At 46.2% G+C, this 20,821-nt stretch overlaps 1 protein-coding gene across 3 annotated transcripts in view; it reads left to right on the forward strand.

Moving 5' to 3' along the window:
* Positions 1-19,921, forward strand: part of RPS6KA3 (ribosomal protein S6 kinase A3) — a 698,725-nt gene extending 678,804 nt beyond the window's left edge. For all 3 annotated transcript variants that reach the window (XM_078657643.1, XM_078657644.1, XM_078657645.1), the window contains one exon: positions 18,298-19,921. In XM_078657643.1, coding sequence (XP_078513769.1) covers positions 18,298-18,423 — 126 coding nt within the window. In that variant the 3' untranslated portion in view covers positions 18,424-19,921. The remainder of the gene's footprint in view (positions 1-18,297) is intronic.
* The last annotated feature ends 900 nt before the right edge of the window (positions 19,922-20,821 follow it).

A 20,821-nucleotide genomic window follows, 5' to 3' on the forward strand; every position in this document is an offset into this window, starting at 1 on the left:
CTTCCTTCTGCTCCTTCTGTGGCTAAGGTAGAGCTGCCAAGACCAACTTTGCATCAGGAACAACAGACCTCTGAGACCTGCTGGGGACCCAGCCAACATCATCTAGGCCCTCAGGAGTAATGAACAACCCAGACTGCCGCCGCTGCAAAACCCCTTAAGTTTACCTTTAACAGCACACTTTCACATGTTTGGAGGTTGGATAATGTATTACTTCCATGGATGACATTGCATCACATGAGACAAATGGGTGCTTTAGATTGTCCAACACTGTTATGCCCTACCTTTTCTTTCCACCCCTCCAAACAAACCACCTACACCACAGCAGCTTCTTGAACTACTTTTCCATTCTCCAAAGGAAATTTCAAGTTTTCCTTGAGCAGGGAGCCATGGAGAGGTAACTGGCATCAGAGGACGGGACTGGCTGCTACTTCTGCTACTTCCGCTACTCATGTGGCGAAGAAAAGACTGAGGACTTCAATCTATTCTAGGCATTAGCCTTCTGAACTTCAAGAAGGACAAGTTCAGGATGCCCACCTCACCCCAAGTTCTGCCTGCCCTGGATTCAGGCAACTGGATGGTGGAGTTGAATTTGCAGGCCACTTATTTCCACATTTCTATCCTGCAGTCGAGCAGAGGTTACTTGTGATTTCAGGTGGGCCAAAAGCATTTTCAGCTTGTAGTGTTCTCTTTCTTCCTTACCAGCACCCTATGTATGTTAACAAAAGTAATTGTGATGGTTAATGGCCATCTTCAGTGGTTGGGAATATCAGTCTTTCCATACCTCAACGGCTGGTTCGTCAAGGTAGGGTCACCTCATATAGTTGTCAACAACCTCCAGACAACTGTCAACATGTGGACATCTCTAGGATTTTCAATCAACATACTTAAGTTGCGCCTAAATCCTTCGCCTCAGCGAGTCTAGGACATTTATGCTATAATCCTGAGGATTCAACCTTTGACCTGAGAGCAGCTCAGAGGCTTCTTGGTCTCTTGCTAGCGGACCATGCCAGGTGGAACATTTGGGTTCTGAAGCAGTATCTGAAGTCTAAGTGAGCTTGGCACCATGGAAACTTCTCATTTTCCATCCAGGTGACACATCTGCATTTGTGGCTGCTGGACTGCAATTGGACCTTTGACAGACCCCCTCCCTAGCCCACCCAGAGCAGATGGTCATGACAGATGCATCTCTCCTGAGTAGCAGAGGTCATCTAGTAGAGGTGAGATCAGAGTGCTCTGGTCTCTGTCAAGATCCAACCTCCACATCAACTTGGAGTTGTGAGCAATTTGTTTGGCATTAAAAGTCTTCCATCCATCCATCCAGGTAGAGCTGGTGCAGGTTTTTATGGACAACGCCATGTGGTACTGCAACAATCCGATTAAAGTGGGGTTATGGATCTTGCGCTACGAGGTTCTGTGCCTCTGGAACTGGTTGAGTCATCGGGGCATCTCCCTGGTCAGAAAGGCTCAGATGACTATCTCTAGCGAATCACGAATGGCAGCTGCACTCAGAGATGGCAAGGGGCATCTTTCTGTCTCAATTTTTTTGCCATGGCAGGGATCGTGCAGTGTCCAAAGCTTTGTGTGTTCCCAAGGCATTTCTTGCTTGGAGAAGCCTTCCGTCTAAGTTTGGGCTTTAGACTCCTGTACTCCTTTCAACCCCTACCTCTCCTGACCAGGGATCTAAGGAAGATCAGGAACAACTGGGCCCAAGTCATATTAGTGGCTCTGAATAGGTCCAGGAGAGTATGGTACCCAGAACTGCTACCCATGAGCATTTTACCTCTGATCAAGCTGCCTCTTCAGGGGGATCGCCTGTCTCAACAGGGCAAGGTTCTGCATCTGTGTCTGCACAGTTAGTACCTTTGTGCTTGGAGATTAAACTGCACCAGCCTTCGATCTTCTCCCTGATGTAGTATGTCACTTAGGCAGCAGCGCATCCCTTAACTAAAACCATCTATGCAGGATGCTGGGAGAAGTTTGATCTTCACGATATATCCAGCCCTCACATGGCAAGTTGTCTGTTCTAATTTTCTCTTTACCACTTGCCAAGAAGCTCCTTACTGTAACATTTATAGGTTACTTATTGGCCTTGTTGTTTGTTTTTTTTTGTTTGTTTTTTTTACAGTTACTGGATCTGCCGTCGCTGTTTAAATCACTATTTGTGATGCCTTTAAGTTTGACTCACTAGTTCCTAACAAAACCATTTGTGATGCCTCAAGGTGACCTCATTCTTTTGTTTTTTTTTTAGAAAATGTATTGCTTTTATGAGGATCAACAAAAAAATACAAAATTAAGCTTAAGCCGTGAGGCCATTGTAGAAACAGCAGGCAATACAAATTATCTACACAGGACACACTTTGTATCAGTAAATGTGTCTACTAAGGCCACTTGCCCGAAATGGCAGGAGCCAACTCAGTGGACACTCTTCAAAGGCAGATTTGTCAACACACTTCCTAGATTCTGTTGCTCTTCTTTGGGACACCCTTCACTTTGTGGGCCAGTTTTTCTAGAGCTGCACGAGTCCAGGGTAACCTCATTCTGGTTCTCATATTCCTAATGTGCCCCACAATCTAGCTAATGCGCAGTGGCCTTCTGAGGTTTCTCACATTAAAGATAGTGTTTTCCTCATTGCAGTCACATCAGGTCATCACATGAGTGAGCTGCAACCACAACCTGGTGTTGAGGTCTAAGGCACCTTTACTCCCGAAGGCTGTAACCTGCCCTTTTTTTTGCCCTGCCTCATCCATCCTAGAGAAACGTCACTTTTTGGTGAATGCTCAGATTGATCGCCAACCTGTCTCCCTCCCAGTTCTGTTGAATGGATTCTCTTGGTTCATACTAAAAAGATATTGAATTAGAGATCTGCACACTGGCACAGTCTGATTCATAAGGGCTCCATGTCCAATAGCATGAATAGATATTTTTAAAAAAGCACATAAACACGAGGAAGTGACTGTTATATTGTGACCCTGATGTGCCTTCTTGGGGACCGAACACAGAGCTGCATGACTGCACCAGCAATTGCTGAGATAAATCTCTGGATCCAGTCTGGCGCCTGGGGTAAGCTCACAAGGTGAGGATTCTAGTTAGACACTATCCACCTGAAGAACAAGTTACTTACCTTCGGTAACACTTTTTCTGGCGACTACAGTATCTGCCTGTAGATTCCTCACCTTTTGAATTTCCCCCTTGGACAGCATACCATGGAAACTTTTTTTCATAGCTCGCCCACGTCAACGATGACGTCACAATGGAACGGCTCGGCACGCGACTCCCATCGGAGCCATAGGCGGTCTCGTCGGCTTTCTGATGTCAGTTCCACCCTTTTTTTGTGTGCCAGCGAGGCGAACGGGTGAACCAACAACATTTATTTACACAAGTATACAACGTAAGCAACAACTCACAAGTATTTATAAAACTTCCAAATAGGGAAGAGAGAAAAGTGGAAGTTCTATAGAATAGACATTCCCTAGCAAGAAACACAACATCATGAATAACAATGAAATATAAGAACTTAATGGTGGTTGAAAGCTTTATTCGATATGCAAGATATCTTATAAGCATACGTACATATAAAAACAGCATTTCAAAACAGTGAATAAGTATGTCAACATTAAAATACTAAGACAATAAAATAAGATATAACCCTAGATAGATTAGCTAAAAGATGAATTAAATTGAAATTGACAGTCTCTTACAGCGAATCAGCCATGAGCATTTTAAAAATTTGGAAACACCGCAAACAATTGGAGGGGCAGTATCAGTCAATAAAATACGTAGTGCAACCAGATGCCTACGTATTCCCAAGCGTCTAAAGAGAGGTTTAAGCCAATACCGCCTAGGATTAATATAGTCCGGGCACTCAAAAAAAAATGTGTGCTACCGTTTCTGGCCTAGATTGACAAAGGGCACAGAAGGGCGATAGATGAACACCGGATTTCCATTTTGACACAACGGCCCCGATCGGGAGGGTGCCTACCCTGAGCTTGAAGTACAGGGCCCTATCAACGGGCAAAGGTGATTAAGTCCAGGTAGGGTTCGTAGGCTACCAAGTCCTTTATTTCCAAAAATGCTGCAGTCATATTACAGTGGTTTTGGTTCCTGATGAGTTTGCCAGAGACCCAGTCCTAATAAAGTTTTTTGAGGTCAGCCTTTGGTGGAGCAGATTTTGTAGTCCAACAGTCCCCCAGGCCCAGCTCTCCCAAGAGATTTTTGGTGTCCCTCAGCCACTTGATCTTGGCCCAGCCTCCCATGCTCATTACCTCTGCCAAGCCGTCGGCATAAGATTTTAACTCCGGAACCCTCCATATACGGGACCAAAGAAGCAGTGGTCGAAGGCGAGCCTGATCCTTAATGCTCTTGCAGCCCACATCCAAGAGCACCGGGACTGTCGGAGTGCTCGAGGGGAGGGCTAGGAGGTCCTTCAAAAACTTGTTCTCAGCCTTGGATAGGGACTCTAGATTACAATGGCCCCACAGCTCGGCCCCGTACAATGCTGAGGTTACGCCTCTGGCCTTGTAAATCTCGATAGCAGGTCTCACAAAGTGTTTGGGTGATGCTCGAAATTCCCTGAGCAGAGCGCCCCCTACCTTTTTGCGGTTCAGGACCATCTTGTCAATGTGGGAGGACCAATTCATATTGTCAGTTATACGCAGCCCCAGGTAATCAAATTCGGAAACTTTCTCCAAGGGGACGGTGTTCAAAACAGGCGGGCGTCCTAGTTTCCTTGGAGGGTGCAAAATCAGATATTTAGTTTTATCCACATTGATTACCAGACCTCTGGATAGACAAAAGTCCGGGAAGCGGGTCAATAGTTTCTGTAGTCCCTGGGGAGTTTTTGAAATAAGCAGAGTATCATCTGCAAACAGCAGAGTAGGGATCCGTACTCCCCCCAGACAAGGTGCGTCCGCTGGTTCTTGCTGCAGATGCTCAACCACACCGTTGACGTAGAGCGGAAAGAGTGTGGGAGCTAACACGCAACCCTGTCTGACACCCCTACAGACCGAGATCCTGTCCGTTGTTTCCCCATTTTTCCCCCAACTGACCTGGGCATAGTTGCTAGTGTGAAATTTAATGAGTAGGGACAGAATATAGGGGGGGAGCCCCAGGCCCTGAAGTACCCTCCAAAGTTCCTCCCTAGGGACCAGGTCAAAGGCAGTCTTCAGGTCAATAAAGGCCAAGTAAAGACTGCCCTTGCCTAGTTCCACGACCTTCCAGTTTAAGAGTGCTAACCTGAAGACCTGCTCAATGGTGCCCGTTCCAGAACGGAAACCGGCCTGGAAATCAGATAGCACTCTGTTCTCGTCCACCCAATGGAGAATCCTTCCCAAAATTGCCTTTCCTGCCACCTTTTGCGTGGAGTCGATCAGGCTAATTGGCCTGTAATTCCCTGGGCTATCTCTGGGACCCTTTTTATAAATAGGGACGACCACTGCCCCTCTCCATGAATCTGGAACTGGGCCACCCTTCAAAATGTCGTTTAGAAGTGCAGCGATTACAATGCCCCAGTCAGATGGATATGCACGCAAAAGATCCCCCGGAAGCCCATCCGGGCCTGCTGCTTTCCGCGGTGCCACCCACTTGATAACCTCCTCTACCTCCCGTGCCGTAAAAAGATCAAGATTAACGTCCCCTAACGAGACGGTGAAAGAGGCTGGGTCATTTAGGGGCCCTTCTACCGGAGCGTATAAGGCCCCAAAGTGTTTTGACCAGTTCTGGGGAGGGATGTTACATGTCCTCAGGGTCTCGTCGGGTCTGTTACGGGAGCCCACCAGATTCCAAAACCCTCTTGCGTCCTTGCTTTTACTGGCAGCCAGTAGATCCGCCCAGAACTTTTCCTCCCATTCCTTTTTGGCAATTTGGAGGGTCCTGGAATAAGCCTTTCTGGCCTCCCTGATCTTAATTTGCGATTTAGATTTGACTGCCTCTACCAATCTAGTCTTCATCGCCCTACATGTACGGGTATACCATCCCTTAACTTTTATTTGCCTTTCTTTGGTCCCTAGTCTACTTGGGTGAGCAGTAAACAGATTGGTTAGGGCCTTGGTAAGGTTGCTAAAAACCCCACAAGCCGCCCCCATCCCTCCTGTAGTGGTCCCCAGATTAAGTTGTGCTAGGGCTAGGAGAACTTAATGAATCATAACCTTTTTGGTGTCAATAAACTGGCAGCAGGGAGGTGGGTGCGTGAGTGTAGAATCCACAGACCGATACTGTATCCACTAGAAAGAGCGTTACCGAAGGTAAGTTACTGTCTCTTCTGAGGGATTCCTCTGCCTGTGGATTCCTCACCTTTTGAACTGAATACCCAAGCAGTCACACTCCCAGAGGAGGGTGCCTGTCTACATACATCAAAACAATCCTGCAGCACAGAACGTGCAAAGTGGCAGTCCCTCATTGCCTCTGAGTCAAAGAAGTAATGCTTCACAAAAGTGTGGAGGGAGGTCCGAGTTGCCTCTTTGCAGATGTCTACGACAGGGACACCTCTAGCCAAAGCAGAAGAAGAAGACTTGGATCTAGTGGAATGAGCTCTAATACCTTCAGGCAGCTCCTTCTTGGCCAAAGCGTTGCAGATCTTTATTCACAGGATGACCCACCTGGGCAGCGTTCGCTTGTGGAGAGCCTTGTCCTTCATTTTTCCCATGTAATCAATGAAGAGCTAGTCATCTAGCCTCAAGTCCTTGGTTCTGTCCAGGTAGACACTGACCGCCCTCTTAGAGTCCAAGCGGTGAAGTCTCTCCTTCTCCTTGAAAGGGTGAGGGGAAGGATAGAAAGTGGGTAAAGTGATGGACTGCCCAGATAAAAATGAGTAACCACCTTAGGCAGTAAAGCAGCTCTGGTCCTGAGAACCATCTTATTTTCATGGATATTGGTGAAAGGAGGCTCAGAACTAAGCCTGTAGCTCACTAATCCTCCTGGCAGAGGTAATCTCAATCAGATTTTTGTTTTTTGAATGAGAGAAGCCTCAACGGACAACTTTGTAGAGGCTAACTAAATTATTTCCCACTGAGGCATAATAAAAGGAGAGGGAGGAAATCTATTAGTGAGACCCTTAATGAATTTCATGACTATGGGACACTTAAAACAACGATGGTTGGTCTGACAAACAAAGAAAGGCTGACAAGTAGCCCTCAACAGTTGCTACAGCACAACCCTGCTAAGCCAAAGAAAGAGAAAAACTAAGAATATCCGACAAATGGGACTTCAAAGGATCATTGAACTCTCCACACCATTTAACAAATCTGGCCCACTTACTGGAAAACACATATGTGGTAGAGAGTCTTTTGGCCGATAATAAAACATCCACCACATCCGGTGGGGGAGAGAGAGAACTTTGGTTGCCCGTTCAATCTCCAGGCATGAAGGTGCAGGCTCTGGAGGTGGGGGTGTAGAACCTGCCCCTGCGATTGCAAGAGGTCTGCCTTGAGAGGGAGACGGAGCAGAGGGTCCAATGAGAGGTGAAGGTCTGTGTACCAAACACTTCTTGGACAATCCGGGGCAATCAATATTGCTTAGGCCTAGTCTTGATGAATCTTCTCAGAACCCGAGGAATCGAGGGTATGGGAGGAAACGCGCAAGAAGCCGAAGGCTACAAGCGAGTTGAAACGCGTCCCCCAAAGCTCCCTGCATCGGATACTGGAGACTGCAGAATGACGGGCAGTGCGCATTCTTCTGAGTGGCAAACAGTTCCAACCGAGAAAACCTCCATATCTTGAAAATGGGGTGGACCACCTCCGGATGATGACAGCACTCTGGATCAGCCGAGTATTGCCGATTGAGACTGTCCTCAAGCACATTCAGCACCACGGCCAGATGATTTGTAAATATGCAAATTTGGAGGTCCTGAGCCCAGGACCAGAGTCGCAAAGCCTCTCTGCAGAGACGATATGACCCTACTCCTCCCTGTTTGTTGATGTACCACATTGCAGTAGTGTTGTCCTTCAGGAACTGACCTGACTGACCACAAAGGTAGGGAAGAAGGGCCTTGAGAGCCAGACGTATAGCCCGCAGTTCCAGAAGGTTGATGTGTAGCATTCTTTCCTCTGGAGGCCAAAGGCCCTTGATCTCCAGATCCCCCAGCTGAGCTCCCCACCCTAGAGAGGAGCCATCAGTTATCACTGTGGCCACCAAAGAAGGAAGTTGAAAAGGCTTCTTTGAGACCGGTTGCCTGGAACGCTCCAATAAGACTGCTCCGCTGCAGTGTCTATGGAGATACTGACCAACTCCCTGAGATCTCCATTGTGTTGATATCACTGTCTGCAGAGGCACCACTGAAGTGCCCTCATGTGTCAGCGTGCATGGTTGTCTAACAGTATGCAGGAAGCGAACAGACAGAGCAGACTCAGCACCTTCAGGACTAGAACTACTGCTCCGTTTTGAAAGAGGGGTATCATAGTCTGTATGTCCAGAATCCTCGGAGGAGGCGGGAAGTTACGACTCACAGTAGTATTCAGTACTGCCTCTATAAACAGGTTGCGCTGAGTGTGCACCAGGTGAGATTTGCGTACAGTTATCGAAGAACCCAAGTCAAACAGTAGAGTTGTTACTAGCAGATGATGAAGCACCCTCTCTGGCAACCTTGCTTGAGCTGCCAGTCATCCAACATGGGGAAAACAGGAATCCGCAACCTTCTGAGATGCGCTGCTACCACCAGCATCATGTTTGTGAAGACCCATGGCACTGATGCATGACCAAACGTAAGGACCGCAAACTGATAATGCTGAGACTCCACTCTAAAACAGGTAACTCCGATGCGACTTCAGGATAGGAATGTGAAAATACGAATCTTGTAATTGATTGACACAATCCAGTCTTCCTGCTTCAGCGCCAGAAGAACCTGAGCTAGGGCCAACATCTTGAACTTATCCTGTTTGAGGTAAAATTCAAGACCCTGAGGTCTAGGAGCAGTCTGAATCGCCCGTCTGTTTTGGGGGATCGGGAAATACAGGGAGTTGCATCCCTGACCCCTTTTTTTTTTTTGCTCCAGAACAGCCTCTGTCCTTTCCGTAACAAGGACAATACCTCTTGTTGCATAATAAACAAATGGTCCTCCGAACACCAACCCTGGTGAGGAGGATAACGATTGGGAAACTCCTAGAAGGGAAGTGCATACCCATTTTCTACAAGATTCGAAACCCAAAGATCTGACGCAACAGATTTCCAATTTTGTAGAAAATGGGACACCCGACCTCCCATGGCTCCAACATGCTCCAAGATGGGGGATCTAGATCTGATTTCCTGGGGAGCCAGTGGTGGGGCACAGGAGGAGGAGGGGGGGCAGGAGGAAGATGAGACCTGTTGGCGAGCAGCCCCTCGCAGACTACCTCTTCCCTTCCCTCTGTATGAGTGGGTTCTGTTGCACCTGTTGTTGCTGCTGCTGTCGGCCACGAAATGGAGCAGCCTTCCCAAAGCCCAGAAATCTCTGGTAACCAAAACTCTGCGGCTGGTATTGCAAGCCTAAGGATCTAGCAGTAGCTCTGCTATCCTTAAATCACTGTAGAGCGAAGTCCGCCTTGATCCCAAAGAGTCTTGAGCCATCAAAGGGAAGATCCAACAGCGTGGCCTGGACGTCCGGAGAGAATCCTGATCCTCTCAACCAGGCATGCCTCCTAGTTAACACAGAAGAGTCCATCACCCTGGCAACGGAGTCAGCGTAACGAGCCCGGACTGGATCACTTGACGGGCTGCAGCCTGCATGTCTGACAGTACCTCAGCAAAGTGACCCTGGGCATCATTTGGCAGCTTAGGTATCACCTCCTTAACGGAGTCCATCAATGCATGGATGTAATGCCCCAGCAAGCACGTGGCATTAGTTGACTTCAAGGTAGTGCTGACAATTGAAGACTTTTTGGGGGGATTGTTCCAACTTCTTAGTGTCTCTATCCCCCATAGGGGAGTGGAGTGGAAAGAACCAGCAGACTGCTTAGAGGAACAAGTAGCTTGAACTACCAAGACTTCAGGCGAAGGGTGCAACAATAAAAATGCTGGATACCCAGGCGCAATGTTATGACGCCTTGCCACAGTTCTCAACACAGCAGGGGCAGACATTGGCTTCTGCCAAATTTCTAAGATTAGATCTGTCAAGGCTTTGTTGAACGGAAGCAAAGGTTTCACCGCTGATGAAGGGGAGTGCAGTTTCTCAAGTAAAAATATTAGACTTGACCTCTGCCATTGGCAACTGCAAATCCAGAAGTTTATTATTTATGTGTTTTAGAAAGCGCACTGTCACCTAGCAGGCATCCTGGCGCTGATGGCTCAAAGAGGGCGAAAGTGTCAGACAGAACAGGACAGAGCGGCCAGTTACACATCCTAAGGAAACAGCCAGGTTTTTACCCTTTTTCTGAACGGGAGAAGCTCATTGATTTGCCTGATTTCGCACGGGAGCAGGTTCCACAGCTTTGCTGCGGCCACCTCAAAAGATCTGCCCCCATATCTGATCTTCCTAAACCTAGGCACTCTCACCAACCTAGCCGCTGAGGAACGAAGCAGCCTGGTTGGGGAGTACCACGCAAATTTAGATTTCAGGGGTAGAGGGCCTATTCCGTGTGAATGAATGAATGAAAGGCGTTTTATAACGCGCAAACTTAGCCCCTGAGGGCATCAAGGCGCGATAACAAACAAACAAAGTCCAAACTACCAAGTGAAGACCATTATGACCACCGAAAGCAAGGCCTCTAATAAGCCTGGTAGAAAAGCCAGGTCTTTAAAGATTTCCTGAAGATCATCAGGGAGGCCTGACTGGAGAGTTCAGGAGGGAGAGAGTTCCACAGTTTTGAAGCTAAGGTGGAAAAAGCTCTACCACCCCATTTTGCTTTCACAACTCTGGGGACCGAGAGCAAATTCTTAGATGACGAGCGAAGGGTTCTTCTGGGAGTATAAACACACAGAAGGGACCGGATTCTCTCTGAGCCTGAGCCGTGAACAGCACCATGAGCCAGACACAGAAGTTTAAAAGAAATTCTAGAGGGAATCTGAAGCCAGTGGACATCCCTTCTGGCCAGAGTTGCCGAGGCTAGCCTAGGAAGGTTCAAGACCATCCTGGCCGCAGCGTTCTGTACCATCTGAAGACGGTGGATGGAGCTCTTGTTAATGCCACTATAAAGGGCATTACAATAATCTAGCCTCTATGAGACCAAGGCCACTGTTGCTTGTTTCCGGGCTGCATGGGATAGATAGGGAGCAATCTTCCTCAACGTTCTTATGATGGCACAGCAGGTGGACACGGTTCTATTTACCTGAGCGTCAAATGACAGAGCGGGATCAATTAGACCTCCAAGTTTCCTGACGGAGAGGGAAGGAAGAGGACAATCTCCCAGGAAGGAAGGCCACCAATCCTTTGACCATAGGTCCCGACTGCCACCAAAGACCATGATCGCTGTTTTGTCTCCATTTAGTTTTAAAAAATTTCGCACCATCCATTTGGAGACTGCCTCCATACATGCTCTGAACTTGAGAGCTGAGTCGCTTGCCGACTCGGTGATAGAGACCAGGATCTGTGTATCTTCGGCGTACGATAGTACTTCAAGGCCGAAAGATCTCACCACCTTAGCACGTGGGGTAACGTAGATATTGAATAACAAAGGACTCAATGAAGAGCCCTGAGGTACCCCACATTGCACTTCTTGAGAGGCGGAGAGGAAATTGCCCAGCTTGACTCTCTGCTTCCTGAGATGTAGAAAGGAGGAGAGTAGACTGATAGCAGTGCCCTCTACCCCGATATCCTTAAGCCTGGAGATCAGGATTGACGGGGACAGGGACAGGGTATCAAAAGCTGCTGTGAGATCTAGCAACACAAGCAGAGTAGAATGTCCCTTGTGGACCTCCAGGCGGATATTATTAATCACAACCGTAAGGGCAGACTCCGTGCTGTGTGCAGCCCGGAACCCGTGTTGAGAGATATCCAATAGATTTGAACTCTCGATGAAAGCAGAAAGATTACGATTGATATGGGCCTCAAGAATCTTGGCTGGAGCCGGAAGTAAAGAGATGGGCCGAATTTTTTTTTACACTCCCGGGTTGAGAGAGGGCTTTTTGAGCAATGGTTTGACGACAGCCGTCCTCCAGGAGGAGGGGAAGGCCTTAAACACGAGGCAGAGGGCCTTAAATTGAACCCTCTGTCTCGGGGGAGCCAGTGCAGTTTTGCCCAGGCCGCTGGCGCGTGTGCCCTCCTAGGAAGCCCCAGGACCAACCTAGCAGCCGCTGATTGCAGTCTTTGGAGCCTATCCAAAAGGAAACCAGGGGACTCCAATAGCAAGGCGTTACAGTAGTCCAACCTACTGAGGATTGTACACCTTGCCACCTGGGCGCACTCCTGGGATGGTAGTAATGGCATGATCTTTCGCAAAGACCGCAGAATAGCAAAACAGCAGGAGGTCGTCTTTTTGACGTGTGTCTCCATGCTGAGCTTCTGATCAAGCATGACCCCTAGGTTGCGAACTGATTTCACTGGCCGCACTTTCGTCTCTGTCTCCGGAGGCCAAACATTTTCTGGAAATGGCCGGGAGATCTTATTCCCAGTGCTAAAAAGCACCTCAGTCTTCCCGGCATTAAACTGAAGGGAATTATTCTTTAGCCAGCATGACGTATCATGCAGACAGTTGTGGAATACTTCCACGGGTGTTGATTCCTCTCCCTCAAAGGAGAGGATCATCTGCGTGTCGTCAGCGTAGTTTATTATTTTAATTTGATAGGCTTTAATAAGTGAGATCAGAGGTCTAAAATATAGGTAAAAAAGGATGGGACTAATTGCTGATCACTGTGGCACCCCGTGTAAGACACTGGAAAAAGCTGATTGGAAGGGAGGCAGGGATACCGCCTTTTGTCTGTCCTGCAAAAATGACCGAAACCATCTCGGAGCGCTGACTCCCACCCCAGCATCACTTAGGCGGCCCAGCAAGATCTCATGGTTAACCGTAGACATGTCAAGCAGGATCAAAGCCGCTGCCTGTCCCCTGTCTGCACGCCTTTGAAGCTCGTCCACGGCAATGACCAACGCTCTTTCGGTCCTATGCGACGGCCGGAAACCAAATTGATCTTCCTCTAATAAGAGATGCTGTTCCAGGTGTTTGGAGAGAGTTAGACTAACCCAGCACTCCACAATTTTAGCGGGAAAAGGTAGCAGGGAAATGGGTCTATAGTTCTTAGAGCAGCCCGGGTCTAAAGAAGGCTTTTTCAGCAGGGGAGATCACCGCCTGCTTCCACTGGGCTGGAACAATACCCGTGTCAAAAGATTGATTACAGATCAGGCGGAGAGTAGGAAATAATACCTCCTCAAACTCCTTCCAGATCTTATGGGACACCGGGTCCAAAGGAGAACCAGACGAGATCCCCCTTGCCAGCCCGCTGAATGCTTCTTCCGTGAGTAGCGGGAACTCTAATCGAGGTTCACCCAACGACCAAACCTGCTCATTGATCTTGTCTACCAGCGTCCCATGACCCGTGGCCACTGGACAGTCAGTCACAGTAGAGTCCTCCAAGTCCTCAATGATTACCTCGATTTTCTCCTTAAAGAATTTGGCAAGGTTCTCGCAGAGTTCCTGAGACGGAGCAATGGAGTTCTTAGAACACTCAGGGCTAGTAAGACTATTTAATATATTGAAAATGCTCCTAGAACTATTGGTAGCATTACAAATCACGGATGAATAGTAGTCAACCTTAGATTTCCTAATCTGATTCTTGTATTCCAAGATTTTAAGCTTCCACTGCATCCTATAGGGTTCCTCATATTTGCGCCTCCAGCATCTCTCCACTTGTTTACAGCACGCTTCAAATTCCTCAGCGTGTCGTTAAACCAAGGGGCGGAGTTTTTTCCCTTGCAGCTACGAACTTTAAGGGGGGCATGAGATTCCAGCACCTCCGTGATCTTGGTGCAGAGTGAGGCATAGTTCTCCTCAGTTTGCTTATCCAAAGCAAATCACTCTTCCACTTCAAACACCCGGCCAGAGGACTTCAATCGGGCAAGAGCCTTCCAATCTCTACACAGAAACTCCTTAGTCATCCGTGGAGTCCTTGTTTGAGAACCCTTGCTTTTAACATAAAATTTGACAAGGGAGTGGTCTGTCCAATCCATAGGCAAAATGTCCCCCATAACCAACAAATCCGGGACACTAAACACCAAATCCAGGAGGTGCCCCGCCTTGTGGGTAGCTTCAGTGACTTGTTGATAAAGTCCGAAGCTTTCACATGAGTGAAGCAAATTTGCTAACCCTACATCCAGGGAACCATTTAGCCAAAGGTTAAAATCCCCTAAAATTATCAGATTATGATGGGAAGCTGCCATATTAGTTAGGGTCGCTAATAGCGATTGTTGCGCTGAACGCTAAAGGCCCCTGGAGGCCTGTAACACAAGACTCTGGAAAAATAGTCCCGGAACAGCTCTGAATAGATAGGCCCAGCAGCTCCGTTCCCTTAGCCGGGTCCATATCCATAATTCCAATCTTCCAAGCAGTTTTATAAATAACCCCTACCCCCCCACCCCTCCCGTTAGACCTGGGGAGGTGTAGGAATTTAAAACCAGATGGACACGCCCAGCCGGGGTCAACTAAACAATCAGGGCGAGTCCATGTTTCCGTCATGAACAAGATGTCAAGCTCATGTGTTTCAATTAGCAGCTGGATCTCCACGCTGTGCCTAGGCAAGGATCTCACATTCAGAAGCCCACACAACAGGAGATCATTGCTAAGAAAATCCATCCGTGGGTGGACCAGAGGCCACAGCCTAAGGGTCCCTCGATCTGCATGGAGCTTACCAATGTGTAGCAGAGTCTCCCTAGGATATAACGGGCCGGAAAAGTGTCGACACTCCTCGTAGTACCTCAAACGGTCAGCATAAGGGGCACTGGGCGCTTCCTTGGCGCGGACGGGCGCAGACGGGCTTGCCTTTGGCGAGCCTGCTGCGCTCGCCCGCTGCGCGTTCGCTCCAGTGTTGTTCTTATGGAGCCCAGAGCGTGCCTCCCCGAGCACTAGAGCGTGTCCCAAACTACCCCCAAGTTGGCGGGTCCGCTCGCACGGACGGACCCGACCAGGGGAAGGCAGCCAGGTACCCAGAAGCCTCAGGAGACCACTCCGGTCCCCCACAGGTAGGCGCTGTGCAAAGTAGCAATTTAGAGCAGCAGTGGTAGTTTTAGCAGCAGTATTCAATTATTTAAAAAACAAACAACTTTAAAATAGCAAGTACGTTCAGCAGCCTTTCTTATGACTGAATGGTATGAGGCCACATCCTGAGAAGGAAAAGGTTTGGGAGAAGAGCAGTCCCACTCTGGAGATGTGGCCAGCCCACTGACTTTTTGAATACCTTCAAAGTCATCCATAGGATCCTGTATCTCCCCCTCCTCAGCCTGCTCTTGATGCTCCTGTAATTCCTCCTTTTCCAGAAGCTTCTGAGCCACCCTCCATGATCGCATCTTCTGAATCGGTCCCACCGTGCCAGCTGGGGCGCTGGAGTGGTTAACTGCCTTGGCAAACATACCATACATCGCATTAAGAAAATGCGACGGATCCGCACCTGGAGCCAGAAAAGGCGGGTAGGGATCCGAAACCACTTGATCTGTAATAGAGGTCGTAAGGAGGGTTCTGGCAGTGGCGCCAAAGACATTGGATCTGGGATCAGAAAAGCCAGAGGCACAGAATACACTACCCTGGGCGCCGGAGAGTCTCTTGGTGTCTGAGAATGCACTGGACTCCCGTGCGATGAAGGAGAGATGTCATCCTTCCATTGACACCGCTGGGCCAGGGACGCCGACTTTGAGGACGTGTCCTTCGAAGAGCGACACTGGACCCATGACGCTGCTTCTTATGCTTTTTGGATGACCTAGAGGTATGCGCAGTCAGCGACCTCGACGTAGTCCTCTTCTGACCTCTCTGATCCTTCCTCACCCTGGCCATGAACAACTTCACTTCCCTCTATTTAACGGCCTTTGTATTTATCTGACGACATGACGAGCATCCCACGACATCATTGTCAGACGGCAAACACCAAAGGCAGTGGGGATCTGTGACAGACATAGGGCCCCCTCATTCCCTACAGGGTTTAAAACCAGGCTTCTTCTGACTAACCATAATAGTCCTAGAAAAACGTTACTCTTCGACAGCGCGGAAAAAAGGGAACGGACGTCAGCGCGCTGACTAGGCCTTCTTATGGCTGATGTCACGTGGAGTCGTGTGCGGAGCCATTCCATTGTGACGTCCTCATCTACTTGGGAGACCTCTGAAAAAAGGTTTCTGTGGAATGCTGTGCAAGAGGTAAATTCTAAAGGTGAGGAATGCACAGGCAGATGTATCCATCAGAAAGAGCATAACTGAAGATACGTGATCTGGTCATTGTGGAACAAGATTGACCATAATTCTCAAAGAAATGTATTGGGACACAATAATGAAAAGTGAAATTCTTTGTGCCAGTTATACATTCTGGGATATGGAGGGGAACCAATGAAATGTATTAGTATATTGTATTATATACAAGGAAAGATATGCAAGGGAAACTCTCTTTATAAAAAGGGGGGAAGGTTTGTTTTATTAGTCAGGTTTGCGTTTGTGATTCAGGATTGATGATGAATCCTAATGCAGCTCTCTCCATAGTTCTGAGATAGGGCTAACGTGAAGTGCAGCAGCCAGACTGACCCTCAACCTGCCCAAGAGGACACACATCACCCTGCACCTGAAAGACCTTCACTGTTTCCCCCTCTAGAAGAGATTTCAGTTAAAGCTCCTGACCCACGCATGCAAAGACCTCCATAGCCAAGGACCAAACTGCATGAACCATTGCCTGATCTTTCTCCAAACCTCCATAAACCTCTGTTCCGCACACCTATCCTTTGCTCTGACACAACATATCCTCCACAGCCGCTCCAGTGATACTCCTTCTCCCAACTTGCTGCCAAAGCCTGGACCACCCTCCCCCACTACTTCTGTACTTCTTCCTCACTGAACCACTTCAGGAAGGAACTCAAGACCTGGCTCTTCAAGTGATACCTACATCACTTGTATACCCCTTGGGGTGATAAGCCATGCAATACAATTGATTGATTTAATCAAGTTACAAATGAAGTAAAATAAATTGGTGTTGGAGAATAATTGAGGCAACCTGTAACCCGATTTTAACGTACAGCAAAGGGATCTTTTATTCCTTAAAGCACATGGACGCACCTTTACCAATCCCCAAAAAGCTTAAATATTTGCTCATTTTTTCCTTCATCTGAATAAGTAAAGTTACAAATAAGTAGAATAAATGCGTAATATGCGGTTCAAAATTAAACACACCAATAGAAAGCTACATGCAATTTATTGTAAATCACTTAAAAAAGAGCTGTTTTGTATACAGTGTGGTAACGTGCAGATATCTTTTCTTTCCAATTATGAACTATAGCAGTGCAAAAAAATAAACCCTGCGTTTCTGTTCTCTTCACACTTCATTTCCAGAAAATATTTCAACGTGCTGGAAGGCTGCTAGTCCGCTTTCTTTAAATGGCTGTTGCAGTTCTGCTCCGTGACTTGCTTTCACACTGACTATGGCATCAGGTATCTTGACATCACAGCTATGCTCTAATTCGTTACTATAGTTGAGCAGCTATGCCATTTTCTTAGTACACATCACTAGTGATTTCACAGAAAGGCTATAATATGAAAAATAGGCTTTTTTTCAAGGAGGATGGCAATGGCAGGCTGTGGTTTTTGTGAAGACGATCTTCCAGTTGAGGGACTGTCCATAATTTAAGGTGACCGAATAAGAAGAGTAAATAGGCCTATTTTGAGCAGGTTTTTTAATACATTTAAAGCAAATGTCCCAAGTTAACAAGTTGAACCACACTACATTCCGATCAGAAAAACAATGGAAAATCCCTTTATTTATACTCTCCTACAACTTAACATGCAGGAATAGGTGGTGATGAAAAGTTTAGACTTGCTTCCACCTTCTGATTGGAGTGTAACAGACAAGACCCAAAGGAATCATGTGTAACAAGACCCAAACCATTCTGTAGTAACTGCAGGTAGACATGCAAGTCAATCTAAAACTTTAAAACGAAACACAATGGTATCCATGTCTGCACTACTATAATCTTTCCCCACACCCCACCACCACCTCAAAGTGCTTAAAGGTTCTTTTTAATGCTTTTGGGAGATGTGAACAAGAAAAGCATTCACATTGATATTCTCATTCTATGACTTAATTTTTAGTCTAAATCTATTGTCATGTTTTTTTAAAGAGGCTGGTTTGTTGACCTGAATGAAACTGAATTGTATTGTCCTATTTAGTGTGCAGCTTTATCTAGTACCAGTTATCATTTTTCCTTTTGTTTATCAATAGGGTGCTATGGCAGCCACATATTCTGCACTGAGCCGCAATCCCTTGTCACCAGTTTTGGAGCCAGTAGGTCGGTCTACACTTGCTCAGCGAAGAGGTGTAAAGAAAATTACCTCAACTGCCCTGTGAAGTGACCTCTTCCAGACTTTTGGTACCACAGCAGAGGATGAGAGCACAATCCAATGCAAGAGATGTCACAATAGGAGAGATGCCTGCAACTGCTCTGCTCAGCTGGTACCCAAAATGCTGCTGCTTTGCTATTTTCTGGTTTCAAACTGTTGATGGCAAGGTGTTGACCATGCTGATGATTGAGCTGGAACATCGAATGGAAGCAGAACTAAAATAAACGTTCATCAATTGGGAAAAAATAAGAATTATGGACTTCACCTTTGACGTGAAAATACACTGAATACAGCACTCTGCACCGTGAAGCATTATTTTTATACAGATTTTTTTCTTGTCCCCAAAAATGTTTTTGTTACGTGTTAAGGATGGACTCTTATGTTGAACATTTACCTTAAAAAAATAGTTTGTTAGTATACTTTATGCCATCCAATATTTGTATGTTTTTTTAATTAAACCCCCCTATCTTTTTTAGTACACTTGTATAATTTTGAATTTATACAGGAAAGAAGACGGTTTAACATGTTTGGGTAGAGAATTTGCTTGGAATATTTCAGTATTCATGGGAGGCTCTGAAATAACTTGGCTGTTGCGCAGCCTTTGAATGTAATGCCATAACATGCACTTACAGAGCAAAAAGGAACACTGTTTTTGTGTGACAGTGTATGAGAGTAAAATGAATGGTGACCGTAGTCTTATAAGTAAAATAAATCTAAGTAAATGTATACATATATATTTAAATATACATACAGTAAAGGTGGAGGTATTTACCTTATAATCACTATAGTTATGGAAACCCTGTACTGAAGTTTTCATTGGCAGTATTTAAAATAGCTAAGTTTAAATATTAAATGACAGCATAAAGAAATAAGTATAATAGATTGATATTTTTTGTATAACTACAGTTTACTCTTTGGGGGGAGGGTCTCCCACATTGCAAATGAGTGGTATGGTATTCGTTGGTAAACTTGAGTGATCAATTGACGGGTTTCCACTTGTGAAAATGTACTTTTATTAGCTTTATCTTGCTATTCTTATTCTTCTCAAAGGGAAACTATACACGCAAAGGATGTAATTATTTTGAATTTCTTGATGAGGGAGAGTATTTCAAATGGATTTTTTTACTACACTCTTGCAGAGAAAATATTTTTCTACTGTACCATAAAATCATACTTTATATTAGTCTGAGCATGGCATGTTTAGTGAGTTGAAGGTATCCCTGATAGCTATAACAGTACAGTCTTGTCAGGCATTCTGAAAAAAGTGCTTTGGCAATGCTTCAAATTGAGTCATAAGAAATGACTCTTGTATACTTAAGTGATTGTTTTACCCAAGATCCTGATAAACTTGCAGTTAATGTTACTGTACATCTATACAGTCCACAATTAACTAAGATCATGAAGGCGCTAGAAAGTTAATCATTGCTTGTACATCTCTCGAAAGGTTTTATAATCGTAAAAAAGTGAATTTATACAATGAATAAACTTTCAGGACATACAGACCACCTTACATTCTCATCTGTTCTTTCTAATTTATTTATTTGTTAAGCAGGAGTTGTAACCCACCGGCATTGTGGTGCCAAGACTACATAAAGATGTAGAGGGTAAGATGGAAGCTACCAATATTAACAACAAAAAGCAAACATCAGACGACAAAGTCAAAATAAAGATTAATAAAAAAGAGGCAGCAAGGATCTCAACAAAATAAGTTCTCTTGTAGGCAAAAGATCAGATGAGGGAGTCTGATAAGGGTTGAGGGGGGAGATACTTTGAGTGTTTTGGTTGCAGGATCCTAACCTGTTGCCCTGGCCCCACATCTATCCTTGTGGAAATGTGCTGTTGATAGTATACGGAGGCATCTTAATCGAAAACACTCCCTGAGAGGTAGGGCGAGATAGGGGTTTTTGGGCTCTTGCATTAGTAACCCTGGTGGACCAAGCAAATTACCTTGAACGTGATGCGCTGTTTGGCTGGGAGCCAATGCAGCTCGTGGCAGGCCTGGGCTAGATGGTCGAATCTATTAAGACAAGCCTCAAGCAATTTAGCTATGTTTTGCAGCCTCTGTAGCTTAGCTATTTAAAATTCTGGGAAGCAGATAAGGAAATCAGTGGCCTAGCAAAGCTGTGACTAGCTTGTCCAATTGAAGATCCCTGCACAACTTTTTCCAAGGGAGATGGAACAGGATTTTAAAGAGATGGAAGTGGCAGAAAACAGGTTGTCTTTGTTTTATTCATCAGTTTTTTATGATGTTGTCCTGGGGTGTAAGCCTTTGGCTGACGATGAGCAATTATTGAGCCTGAAATAAAGGTGAGCAAAACTATTTTAAAAGAAAGGAGTTTAAAACAAAGTATTGATGCAGATCTGCTGGAAACATGAAATAAAACTGAAAGGAGCAGATACATATA

The sequence above is a fragment of the Lissotriton helveticus genome, chromosome 8 (assembly GCF_964261635.1).
Source record: "Lissotriton helveticus chromosome 8, aLisHel1.1, whole genome shotgun sequence".
NCBI classification, from domain to species: domain Eukaryota; kingdom Metazoa; phylum Chordata; class Amphibia; order Caudata; family Salamandridae; genus Lissotriton; species Lissotriton helveticus.